The sequence below is a fragment of the Oenanthe melanoleuca genome, chromosome 7 (genome assembly GCF_029582105.1).
Source record: "Oenanthe melanoleuca isolate GR-GAL-2019-014 chromosome 7, OMel1.0, whole genome shotgun sequence".
Lineage (NCBI taxonomy): Eukaryota > Metazoa > Chordata > Aves > Passeriformes > Muscicapidae > Oenanthe > Oenanthe melanoleuca.
Window position 1 is genome coordinate 12,776,703 of NC_079341.1, and position 13,690 is coordinate 12,790,392.

At 38.2% G+C, this 13,690-nt stretch overlaps 1 protein-coding gene across 4 annotated transcripts in view; it reads right to left on the reverse strand.

The window, feature by feature from the left end:
• The window catches only part of PARD3B (par-3 family cell polarity regulator beta), a 383,975-nt gene that overhangs the window by 263,934 nt on the left and 106,351 nt on the right, over positions 1-13,690 (reverse strand). For all 4 annotated transcript variants that reach the window (XM_056496182.1, XM_056496185.1, XM_056496183.1 and 1 more), the window contains one exon: positions 4,614-4,782. In XM_056496182.1, the coding sequence (XP_056352157.1) occupies positions 4,614-4,782 (169 nt within the window). The remainder of the gene's footprint in view (positions 1-4,613; positions 4,783-13,690) is intronic.

The window sequence follows — 13,690 nt, forward strand, 5'->3', positions numbered from 1 at the left end:
TATTGTAATAGTCAACAAAGTAATCTGCCTTTGCTTTCAGACTGTACTCAGAAAACAGCTTCATAATTCTTCAAATCAATTCCCAAATAAAGTGGAAAAAAATAAATAAAACAACAGACCAAAAAAAAAAAAAAATCATGGAGGTGTCTACTTTAGACCTTACTTTTCTATACCTCAGTTTTCAAAAGCAACAAGTGTCTTTGAATACTGCCTGCCTTCCTCCAGGCAAAATCCTGACTACTTAACACCAAAGAGATGAACAAGACAAAAGCAACACTAATTATGTGGGTACTTGACCATCATTTACCAAATGAAGCAAACAAAACACTAAGCCAGTCATGAAGGCATTTCCAGCTCAGCTTGTCCATAAAACGGATCCTCCATAAATAAATTAGTGCTCTCTCCTTCCTGACCATATGGACTGAAAAGGAAAAAACAAATTGACATAATGAAAATAACTCCCCTCTTCCTGTTCCACGACCTACCATGTGGGGAAAACCACTAGTAAAACAGTAAACTATGAGATGCAAAAGGAAAACAGGAGCAGTTCTGGCATGCTTACAGGTGCACAGAAAATTACAAGATGGTTTATGAGGACCATAATCTCTTTCCCTGGCATGTGTCTTACCTTACACTCACCGTGGGCTGGAGTCATGCAGCTACAAAGTACTCAACACACTGCGATTTCACTGTCATTGCAGGGTTTTGTCTGTACACAGTTTCATAATTAAGAAACATGGTACAAAAAGAAAAGGCAGTAAAGAATTTGCAATGGTATGGAGGTTAGAGATGTTGAAATTTACCCCAAATACATTTTTCAAACTTACATCAGCTATTTCACCATTTAGTTGTCTGTATCATTCTTTGAAAACTGTTGTCATGACCACATCACTATTGTACTCTGGGAAATTCTGGTCACAAGAAACAGTAATGCAAGACAAGCTCTGCTGCCATCTTAGCAACTGTCTCAATGCTCTCATATCCACAGAAGTAACAAAATCAGTAGATCAATTTCTACCCTATTTCAAACAGCTGCCTGAGCACATTCAACAGTTGTGTGCTTCTCTAAATTTTTTTATATACCTTAGCAGGTGCTTTATATAATTTGTATTGTAGCATGGAATGTTTTCTTTATCCAAGCATGGATTCTGTCAAATTGAGATTTTTGCTTTTTCACTATTAAAAGATGGTGTCAGCAAATGCACCTGATAATCCAGTGATGTGGGGCAGGGAGGAAGGCACATCTGTCTGCACCTCACCTCATGTTACGAACACAGAACATACCGTGTCCACGAACACTTGAAGTCTTCCTGCATTTTTCTTATATTTAAGAACCCACAATTGCACCTGCTTGGGAACAGAGCTAGCTTTAAAAGTAGAGCAGTGTTTATTTCAGGGAAAAGAAAACAAATAGCTGAATAATTTCCTGAACTGTTTTAAGGAGGTATATACTAAGAAAGTAATTTGATATCAAGTAAATTAAGCTTTCTTTTTTGCTCTAAAATTTTGCCAGTATATGAATGCAATGTAAAATATAAGGTTATTTTAGCTTTTGAGTCAAAGATAAGATTGTTTTTATTCTGGCTCACTTTCAGAATTATAGATGCTAAAGGTATAAATAAAAGGTAACTAACTACACCATGCAAAATCTATGGTTTCAGACAGTCAGGCTGATCAGAATTCCAGAAAAAACAAACAGAAAAACACCCTCAAAGAAGTAACTGTACAATAAAAATACCAAAAAGTAACATTAAAATTATTACCATCTCTATCTAATCAGGAAAGATTTTAAGACTTGGTATAATATATAGTTAACCTAACTAGGTCACATACACAATTTATAAAAGACAGAAATGTTTTAAGGCAGTATCTCGTGTCTGTTCTAAGGCCAGTGGCAATTCTCTCACGTCTAACAAGAGCAGTGTTCAGTTTCACGTGCTTATTAAGCACTAAGTACTAAGTATTTCACAGGCAGATCATTAGCCAGACATTGTTTCTACATAAAACATGGGTCTGATTTAGTAAAATATAAAACACCCAACAGAAACTAACAGGCACAATTGTTCCACAATCTGACAATTCATAAAACAATGAATTCCCTACATTTCCCTCCTAAAAGCACTCTGGACAAAATACTTGGAAAGGTAAGTACATCACAGCTCTTGAAGCACAGCTGTACCATGGAAAGTAACACTTTTTCCTACATTTATATTCAATCACATCCCTGCTCCCACAATAAGAACAGCTTTATAAATTAATATTATTTTTTTCTGCTAGCAAGTGGGAGTCAATTCAATAATTAGACAGGAAGCCAGACTACTGTGGTTCATGCATCAATGATATTGATGCAACCAAATTGTCCTTCTATTTCTTCATTTACTTTTCAATTTGCCTCTAATGGAAATAGCAACATAATTTAAGGACCGGGAACTTGTATACAAAAGACAAAGACAAAAATTAAGTCCAAAGAATTGTAAACTCTGATGTAAAATCCAGAAGAGAAAACAATTCCATTTCAGAGTACAAACTAAGTTACAGGACTAACAGGTAGAGAATCTTTCACTTATCCTGTAAAATAAACCAATCTGAAACAGAAGTGATGATACAAGCCTACTACATTTATGATCTCTTCTTTTAAGAAGCAAGCACTGTTTTAACTTCAAACAAATGTTAGCACTGCACTGAAAACAAAATTGAATCCTGATTGCTCTTTCCACATTATATTTCATCTCCTTTATGCTCTACAGTAGGATTTCATAAATACTAAGAAATTAACTATGTCTTAGCTTACTGATAAGCTCAAGAGCTTGAGCACTTAACTGCTTTACACAAAATTCTGTTCACACAAAATTCTCTCCAACCCTCAACTTATGTAACAACTGTATGCAAGACAGAACACTTTTTTTTTTTACATAGTGCTCAAAGGTATTTGGAGAACAATCTCAACTTTTTGAAACATGCTAAAATGTGGTAACAGCACAATTTTAAAATACGCATAAATGAAGTGGCAAAACTTTCAACAACCGAACCTTGAGCTACAAGCTAATCCATATCTCATTCTTACCAAAAAACACAGAAAAATACATACAAGTTATGTCAATAATAAGTCTTGTCTCAAGATTTTTAGTTATGAGAAATTCCTGTGTGGCATTAAATGCAGAAAAAGATTTTTTTATTTTAGAATATGGAAAAAAAAAAAAAAAAGATACAATCCATTCACACAAAATTTACTCTAAAAATTCTCATGGACCTTGAATAATAGAATTTTCTACAACAGGCACAAAAATGAGCAGAGACTTCTGTTAGAGATTAAGTTACATAGCTTTAGTTGAAATTTTATTTTAGTTCACTGCTTTTATTAATTAGCCTTTTCCTTTAAAAATGTAATTAAAATAGATAAGTGAACATTCCATTTCTCAATTTGCAATCAGACTAGTCCACGAGAGCAACACCACGAGAGATAGTACTGCTACCCTACACTCAGATTTTACTGCCCAGCATTTGGAGACTGCCAGCAGCACTCAGGAACACTAAGCTGGGCAATGGGCAGCCACGGGATGCAGAGCAGGCTCCCCTGAGCATTATTCATTTGCTTTACAGGCAGTCACAGCACTCACCTTCAATCTGGTTTTGAAAGCTTCTTATCAAGTACTTAGATGACAGCTCAGCCTACTCTCAATCCAAGGAAGTTTTTCAAACTGCTTTGTGTGCAACATACAAGACTCCAGCTGTTTATAATTGAAAATCAGTCTGAACTCCTGGCCATCCAGGCACACTTAACCAGCACAAGGCACCAGAGTTGCAGCAGTTCATGCACTACCCTCTGATGTAAGAAGGAATTAAGTAGCAGCCTTTCCTAATCACAGCCTGCTCACTTGAAAGTCAGAAAGGCAAAAGGACCCAGTTGTGCAACTTCTTCAAATGCAAAGAACTGAACTGTTTGCAACCAGCACATCCCTCTTCCCACCTCCCACACCCAGAACAGGGCACTAGCTCAGCTAACTGGTAAAAGTATTTGCACACAGCAGTTTTACACTGAATGAACACAGGTTCCTCAAAAAAAAAATAAAACAAGCAGTGGGGTTTTTTTCAATGACTGTGGTATTTGAAAAATACTAAGCAAAGGTTTCACCTTGTGTGCTCTCAAATACCATGACGGATTGTCAGCAGCTCCTGGCCCAGCACAGGACAGCCCCAAGAGTCACACTATGCAAGCTGTCCAAATGCTTCCTGAACTCTGTCAGGCTTGGTGCTGGGGAACCTGTTCAAGTTCCCCATCACCCTCTGGGTGAAGAACCTTTTTCTAATATCCAACCTAAATCTTCCCTAACTCAGCTTCATGCTGCTCCCTTGGGTCCTGTCACTGATCACCAGAGAGATCAGTGCCTGGCTCCCCATTCCCCTCACAAGAAAGCTTTAGACCACAATGACGTCCCCCTCAGCCTCCCCTTCTCCAGGCTGAACAGACCAAGTGACCTCAGACACTCCCCCCATAAGGTCTCCCCTCAAGGCCCCTCACTGAACTGCAAGAAAAAAAAAAATCTTTAAATATATAAAATTGAATTACACACGCACAGAAAAAGAAAAATGAAAGGAAAAACCATTACACGTACCCAGTTTTAGGGCAGAAGGAGTCACCTCAATCTCACCAATGGGCTGAAAGGCAGCCAGCTGAGTTGCTACCTCCGTCTCAAAGGAGTCTGGGCTATTTCTGTCCGTCAAATTCCCATTGGTGCCATCAGTCTTCCGGGGAGGGTCTTGTTCATCATAAACAGCAATCAGCTATCAAAACAAAAGATAATACAGTTTGTATATTTAATGTATTTCCAAACTTCACTCTTTGGAAAAAAATAAAACAAATTTATACTTCTGTTAAAGTACAAAAATAATGATCTTATTCCAGAACAGCTAATAACAAACACACAGATTCTAGAAAGCATGGACATTTGTGTTTAGATACGTTGACTTCAATATGACTTAAGTATATGCTTCAGCACTGCCCTGTGCTGACATGCATTTGTCAGAGTTTGCATGCTACCATTAGTGAACATTTTACATTATTTCCAAACAGAAATGAGCATGTTTAAAAACACAGCATTTAATTCTTGGGGGTAGAGGGTGTTATTAAATCTAAAAAAATTAGTACTACTGACTGACATGCTGCACAAAGGTAACACAACCACTGAGTGAGCAGATGCAAGTTTTATTTTTAAGAACATCATAACTACATTCCAAGGACAAGATCCATCCAGCACAATGACAGAGCATGAGGTCTCTCTCATGCTGTCCAACCCGTGCCTCTGTGAGGATGAAAGTTTCTTGGTCCAGCTCAGCACACACACACACAGCACTTCTCTACCCACCACATATCTGCCCCTTCCTCTCATCCTGCCCTGCAAGTCTGGACCAGGTACACGTTTCTGAAAACTGTCACTCAGTCACTGGCTCTTACACCACTCCAGGCACACAGGAAGGCTCTGAGGTCTGCTGCTCAAGGTCATACCAATGAGGCCATGAAAATGACAAAAAACACCAGAATAATTATTTTTTGCCTCTGTTAACCTAGCCTTTCACAAAGATCACCTTTTTGGTCTCTATTAATATAAAGTGATCAGACAGTGGTTATGCAGCCTTATCATGAAGTGACTCATACACATGTGGCTGGGTGTAAATTTTATTAAAGTTCCAGGAAAACAGTAAAGCATGTTACAGCTCTGGGAAAACAAACCAAAATATGATTAAAACGAAAGAGAAGACATGATGTTCTCAGCTCTGGGATACTTGTCACTCCAGAGTCCTCTCCAAAAGCAGAGGAGGTAGGAGCAGCAGCTCAAGTGTTTTCCCCACCCCAGCACCTGACATGACATATAGCTCTTGTGCCATTTAATTGGCAAACACTTTGCCTAAGGTGCTCATTGATTTTACTTTTTCTAAACTCCTTCAGATTATCCTATTGTTTTCCTAGCTAATCATGAAAAATACCATAACACATAACTGGTTAGGTGATGTCAAGGCATACACAGAAACAAGTCTAAAGGATCGATTTACTACTTTTTATCTCTCTCTGTGTTATTTTAAGGTATTCATACACTCTCTCTCTTACAAAAATATGAGTACATCAAATCTCTTCTGACACTTCCAAGAAGTGTCAACAATTATATCCTATGAAAAACAGTATACTGAAACAAACGTTTAAACAAACTCATTTGCCCAAGGGAAGAAACGAATGTATTAAGGAAAAGGAAAGAAAAATTCTGAAGCGCTCCTAAAAGGAAGAAACTGACATTTTCAGGTCTTCCACTCATTTATAATTTGATTGGTAGAAATGTGTCAGCTCATATTTACCAAGGCACATTTCAGAGACACACAAAACCCTTTAAATAATTAGGTAGAAAACTTGCTCTCTTTTTCCATGTGGAGCCTGTTTCCTTTCCATGGCCATACAACTAAGTTTTTATAACACACAATTTGCTTTTTACTTGTCCAAAGCATATAGAAAATATTCACTCCAGTAACAAGGACAACTCTCTCTGTGGTTTACTTCTGCATAATATGTAAAGTAGCCAAGTGTTTTCACTGTATTCGTTGTATCCCAAAATTTGTCCCAAAAAGACTGACTGAAATCCAGATACTAACAGATAACAGCAATTTTCTCCAGTACCAAGACAAAACAAATCAAAACCCCCATCTTACTGTATCTTTCATTTGTTTCTAAAACGACTATTCGTGTTCCTACTATTATGGCAGCTCATCCTGATTCAGTAAGTTCCACCAGCATTGTACACCAAAAGGCTTGCTTTCCCAGTCTCACTTTCACTGTGGAAATTTAATTTCTGTGACAGAGGCTGTTACTAATGAAGAGGAAATTGGAGATTGTGTAGGACTGTGGCACTGAAAGCACTTTAGGTAATAGCAGGATACAAAGCATCCACAATGTAGAATGGAATAAATGCAGCTCAATTGTGATTTGATGGGAACAACTGAATTCCTCAACCAGACCAAGCTGAGTTTCCTCTTGGTTTCACACCAGAGAAATCATATTAAACGCTATATTACTTGGGAATATTCTACACTTACTGCGCCAGGATGTTGCGGAGGTGAAAAGTAGGAATTGGTTTAAAAAAATAGACAAAGGCATGGAAAACACCAGGAAGAACAGTTAAATAGATAGGTACAGGCACTACCTGAGTCCGAGAAACCTCCAAAACATGTAGCAGCATAAACCAGAAGGGCAAAGCAGGACAAATTGATGCTATAACTACTCTACTTCTGTGTGCTTTCTGCAAGGGTTTTCTACTGGTCACAGGCAGAGACCAGGGTAGCAGCCATGTACTATCACATACTGTGGCTTCTAAGCACCACACCTTTCCTCAGCCCCCTAAAGTTCAAATGAACCTTGTGCAGAATTGCTACTATAAGATGTTTTAAGAGGCAAGCCAAGCCTCAGACTCTCGATACTGTGAGGTATAGCAGCCCCTCATCTGGCTGCCAGCCCCGAGAGCATCATGGCCACAGCACAGCCAGTTCCCTGCATTCCCAGCAAGGCTGCTCCTGCTCCTCACCACGGGTACAGGGTGACTGACCACATCCTCCCAGCTCCTTTGAAGGGCCCCTCAGTGCAGGGACATGGGTGGGGCGGGTGCTGCCCATGAGGGAGTCCTGCGTGAGGCCAAGGGCATCAGTGGTGCCCACCCCACCTGCACAGGGCCCAGGCTAAAATAAAGCTTCGATTGCAATGACAATATCCTCATGTCACCAAGGGTCCTTAACCCTTCACAGGAGGGTTCAGCACACAGAGACACGCTGGCTCCTCTCCTCCCACCTCCTGCAGCAGAGGCACGACAAGAGGTGACAGCGCTACGCTCCTTCCCAGCTGTACCCACAGCCGCACTTCATTCCCACACTCCGAGCCTGAGCACACAGGCTGCAAGAACACCTGCAGCACAGCCTGGCAAACAGCTGCAAGGAGATTCTACCTGAGCCAGACCACACAGGCCCAACACCTGCCTGAAAATGATGTGATATTCTTACTGCTGACATTCTGCGAGTGACTTCTGGGAGAAACCCACAGTTCCTCAGTCTACACCCAGGCATTATTTTGACAGATTAAAAAAAAATAAATAAAAAAAAAGGAAAACTATTTCTTTACAGTATGGAACACACCAGTAATTAAGTAACATGATCTAACCTACCATTTTTACAGAGTGTGGAAAGGAGATGCAACAGTACTGCCTGTAGAGGTAGCAAAGATGTGATGCTTTTCCTTCCCAGTGAAATAAACAGCCATTTGTTTTCTAAAATGTTTATTTGGGAGAGAACTCCTCAGGACCACAGTTGTAGCACAGTTGTAGTTGTCTTACCAGCAGCAATTCTAAGATAAATATACTGCTACTCAATCAAAGCTTTACAAATATCTGCTTCAGTCTTTCAAAGGGAATCAATACAATTAAGGTTATGTAAATTAACTAGTCAAAAATAATTCTCATAAATGGCTTCTCATTTCCAGTATGGAAAATTCTCTGATTGGAACAGACTGCCAAAATCTTCTGATTGGAAAGAATTTCAGGATGCATTAAGAATCCCCACAAACATATCAATAAAACAACACCACTGCTTGCAAGACTAGTTTATTCTTTACCAGTTCAATATCTACAAATATTGTGAATTCAGTAGGTCAGCTGATTGGGGTTTTCTCAACACATCAAAATATTACTGTAGACATTTGTAAATTGAGCAATTTGTACAATTTTGTACACTTGCTGTTGTCAGGCATCTCTTCTATATAGATTATTTAAAGAATATGAATACTTATTGTAAAAGATACATATTTATTTCTGTATAGGTGAAATAATAACATTATTATTGTTATTGCAATACCTATTAACATCCTACCAGTTACACAGAAAATCAATAAATTATCAAAATTTAGTACTTATCCATCATTTTTGATTATTAAACTCTCTCTGCCTATACTGACATAGTCTCAACACAAGGCAGCATTAACGAACATTTCCTTTTTATTAGCATTTTTGGCGGTACCTTAATACAAGGCATTGTGATGCAGCCAAATTTTCACTTTGTATGATGCCCAGTGGCACAGTTCTTCCAATACTTTACTGATATTTCAATTGCAAAATTTGCAGAAAAGCACGAGATTTTGTACAAATTATGTGACTCCTTTCCCAAACACACTCCTTGGACGAAGATCCAGTGAAGGGCACACACTGCAGCCAAACCTCGCTGGGCTCTGCCAGAGACACCACACACACAAGAGGCAGCAAAAAAGTCCTTCCAAATTCATTCTGCAACAGTTTTGTTTCGGTCCTCGCTAATTAAGCTTCACTAAACAAAACTTCATGGAGTTTCAGAATTCTAAAGAAAAATATTCTCACCTTTGAACAAATAGCAGCAGATTTAAGGCACTTGTTTGTTAAATCAGAAACAGCTGACTTTACACTGCCCTATACACTATTTTAAATAAAAGGTTTCATAATTATTTCTCTTCAAACTACATTTTTGACAACTAGATTATTGTTAATAACGTTAAAACCTGTATATTTTACTAGCTTTTCTGGATTGGAAAATAGACACCACTACCTTCCCTTCTGACCCCAAACACCAGGCATTTACATGAAGTACTAAGGAAGAAATGGCTAAATACAAGCTTGTTTGCAATTAAATTAATCGGCTTTCAATTACTGTCAGGATAAAATCACTAAGAGAAGTTTTCAGTCACAGGCTAGCATTGGTACATGATTGAAAAGATACAATTTTCAAGAGCTGAAATTACATACTCAAAAACACAAAAAGCAATTAAATGCTCAACTTCTATTAAATTTTTCATTCAAGTTGGATGGAAATTTTTCCTCTGAATTTTTTTTCCACATTCACTTTATCTAGCTTCTTTTCCCAAAGACAATCAAATGCAGTAAAATTGTGCATTTATTCCAGACATGTTTGTTTCCTATTCAGGTACTCTGGCTGTCCATGATTTCCATTTAGGAAAAAAAAGACTTTTTTTAACAATATCTTTATTTTTGATGGCCAGTGCCTCCTGAGAGAGTGGTTCTCAATTGCTCATAAAATTATATGGCTAAAATATTCTCCCTTTTTTGGGTTCATAGCAAAAGACTTTTCACAGAAAGCACCTGAATTTTAGCAAAGAGCTGTCAAGAGGAGTGAATGAAAAGCTCAGTGACTATTTCATTGAGCTTCACAGCATAAAGAGAAGTGATGGCTTAAGCTACAGCAGAAACTGATGTTCACCATAGGACCACAATACCTTGTTCTCTGGTCCCTCATTTGGGATCTGTAGGACTAACCTTGCATTTATGCCTACATATACATAACAAAGAGATACAAAGATACACAGGGTCTCTATGTGACACACTCATACCAGAACACAGCAATATGCAAAATATCATTTACAAATTATTTTCCATCTCAGAACTTTAATGAGTTATACTTTTAACTTATGCTCTCAAGGGGACAAGAAGACACTTACATCAAGGCAAGAAGAAATGAGAGTAAAGTGTACCATATGTTGAACCAAAGAAAGAAAAAAAAAGTATTCACAAAGACAGTGTGAAAGTTGCTTCAGAACTTCACCAACCAATTAATGTAAAATCAGATTTTATCTATTACTTACAAAAGAATCTTGTTCAAATGGTTAAAAGATGAAAGACTGGTAATAGTGCAACACAGAACTAAGGTAATTAGGCTACCTCAAAATGTATGAAAGCATTATTTAATTTTTCAATTTAAAACTTTCCTGGAGCTCTACAACCTTTCTTCAATATTTTTTCAAGCTATTCTTCTTGTATATACTGGTGAGTGTTTGAAATGGCATTCTTGCATAATAGTATGCATTGGAATTCCTTAAACTTAAAATAAAGGCTGTCAAGGAAAAATACCAATATACACACCATATGGCAAGCCTTCCTTCACACCTACATATGAAAACAAATTACAGATATATTACATGAAAGCTATGGTGATTAGCTCATCTTGTTTACCTACATGCCAAAATGACACACACCAAAGTGTCTTCCCAAAGACCACCTGAGGCTCTTCCTATCCTTGTTATTCAGATATTTTGGTACTGTCCAAAAGCAGCCAAAAACAGAATCCTACAACACATATACAAGCACTGGTAGCCTCTGCTCTGAAAAGATTCCAAGAACACAAAAATATTAAATAGGAAAAGAAGCAGCATGCCTAGTGGCTGCCAGGCCCAGCTCAAGACCCAGCTATTTCAGGAAGAAGGGAAAGGGGTTTTTGAAAGGTCATGAAAAAAAACATTACCTGATTGATAAGTCCTTATATAATTCTTCTTCCTGTCCAACCTATTCCTCCGTGGGCACACGTGACTGTACTTCAAACAATGCAGCTGATTGGGTACTTAACGCTGATATTTGTGGCAAAGTTTGATGAGCCCTTCAAGCATGACTGAGATGTAATTTTTTAAGCCACTTAGTAACTACTTGAGAGCTGTTATGGAGATCCATAGTACAATACAGACATTCCTTGAGGGTTGACTTCGGGTAGTTTCCCTGGCAGATATAAATGCTAGTGCTAAAATGTCAAGGATTCATAATTATGATGGCGGATGCTTAAAACACATAAAACAAGCCTTATTAGGGTTGATTGAAGTAAATATACCAAAGGACATTTCTCCTTTCTTCAGTAAAGGATTCATGTTCAATGTTATTTGTAGCCTGTCACACTCATTATGTTTTCATGTGAAATAGCTTCTAAGTTTTGCTAGATAACAAATGCCCTTTGCTTTTATTCTTTCTCTATCCAAGTGAAAAAACAAATTGAAGGACTGTGAAATAGAAGACTGATTATTTCCTTTCTGCTTAACTTGAAACTGAGTACTTTCACCTATACGGACTTTCCAGAAGACGAGCTAATTTTGGAGAGTCCATTTAAAATGGAATCATAAAAACATAGATAATTAATACCAAAGACTATGTTATTTTCTAGAACCATGCTTATCAAATGCACTTATTGGAATCAGTCACTGAAATGGAAAATTTTACTGTGCCACGAATTAAGTCTATACTTAGAAATGAAAGTGACATGTTAGTTACTATATTGTGAGTAAGCAGCAATGAATGTTCGCTCATAATATGAATTATACCAACTTCATAACATGAGTTTTACCGTAGAAACTCCTTAGTTACACAACAACACAAAACCCCACCCGACAGATTTTTGTTGAGAGAAAATCCACAGTACCTCTGGGTACTCCAAGCCACACACAGACAATTGAGGCAGGGGGTGAAAAGCTAAATGAGCAGAGCTCAAGCCACTCCCAGTTCCTACTGCAGCACAGGCAAGCCCAGTCCTGCTTTTAGCAGGCACCTTGCCTGGCATGCAGCAGACTTCCCCAGCATCTACCTCTTCTCACACCTTTCCAGATGCTTTCCAAGTCCTGAGCTGGCTTCAAATCACCTTTGGATTACACAGGCATGCAAAAATCTTCAGAAATTTAAACCAAAGTAAACTGTGTGAAGAGGTATCATTTACCACTTCAACTAAGACCAGAGTGCATAACTTAATATTTTAGGAATTTGCACTGCGCTCCATACTCTAGGCAAGGATTCATGATGTTAAAAAACAATTCATATTGAGCACTTCAACCTTCTTGTATTTTCCAGATTCCAGTTTAATGAGGGCCCACAGAACAATTTGGGTTGAAAGGGATCTCTGGAAGTCACTGGTTCACACTTTCACTCAAAGTAGTGCCAGACTGGCACTTGGCTCAAAGTTGATTTTGGTTGCTCAAAGCCAAATCAATTTTCGTGCATCACCAAGGATGAATATTCCACAAGTCTCTGGGGATCTGTTTCAGTGCTTGACCACCCTTGAATACAAAAAAGGTCTCATATCTTAGAAGAATTTTCCTCATGACCATTTAATGTCCATTACCTCTTCTCGTTGTGGACTGCCAACAAGGTAGGATGCAGTCTCCTCTACACTCTCTCTCATCCTATGAAGTTCACTTACACTTTCTCCCCAAGTCTCATGTTCAATCCCTCATCTTGCTGGTGATCTTGTGCTGAGCTGGCTTCAAATATGTCAGTGTTTTTCTTGCATGAAAGGAGACCAAAATTAAATATAACAGTCCAGCTGTGGCCTCACAAGTGCCAAACAGATGGAATTGCTTCCCTTGGCTACTGTCCTGAGTGTGTATTTAGCTTTCTTAGATGCAAACCTGAGACAAACCTAGAACAAATTCTATCAAGTCACTATCTCTTATTTTCTCTCTCATTGAATTGACAATATGCATTCATATGCAAAAATATGTTTTTGCTTTAGCCCCAATTACTCAATGACAGCATATGAATTAATTGTTTGTTTGGTTTAAAGATCTTTGATCTTTTTAGAGGACATTACAGGATGGGGCAATGGAACTTTGGAAGCAGAAAAAAAAAAACAGCACAAAAAATGCTTGAATTGTAAAACCCATCAGAAAGTGTAAAACCATCTGTACAGCATAGCATACACAACAACTTCCATTAGTACAGACAGGCTTGATAAATCTTGGGATGTTGCCACACGTCATGCAGTTCTCACACTGTGTTTCTGTCTATGCAGAAAAACATTTCAGTATTTACAACTGCCAAGAGTCCTATTCCTACTGATGCCTTGCTCAGTGAGACTGCATTATTTGCCCTGTCTC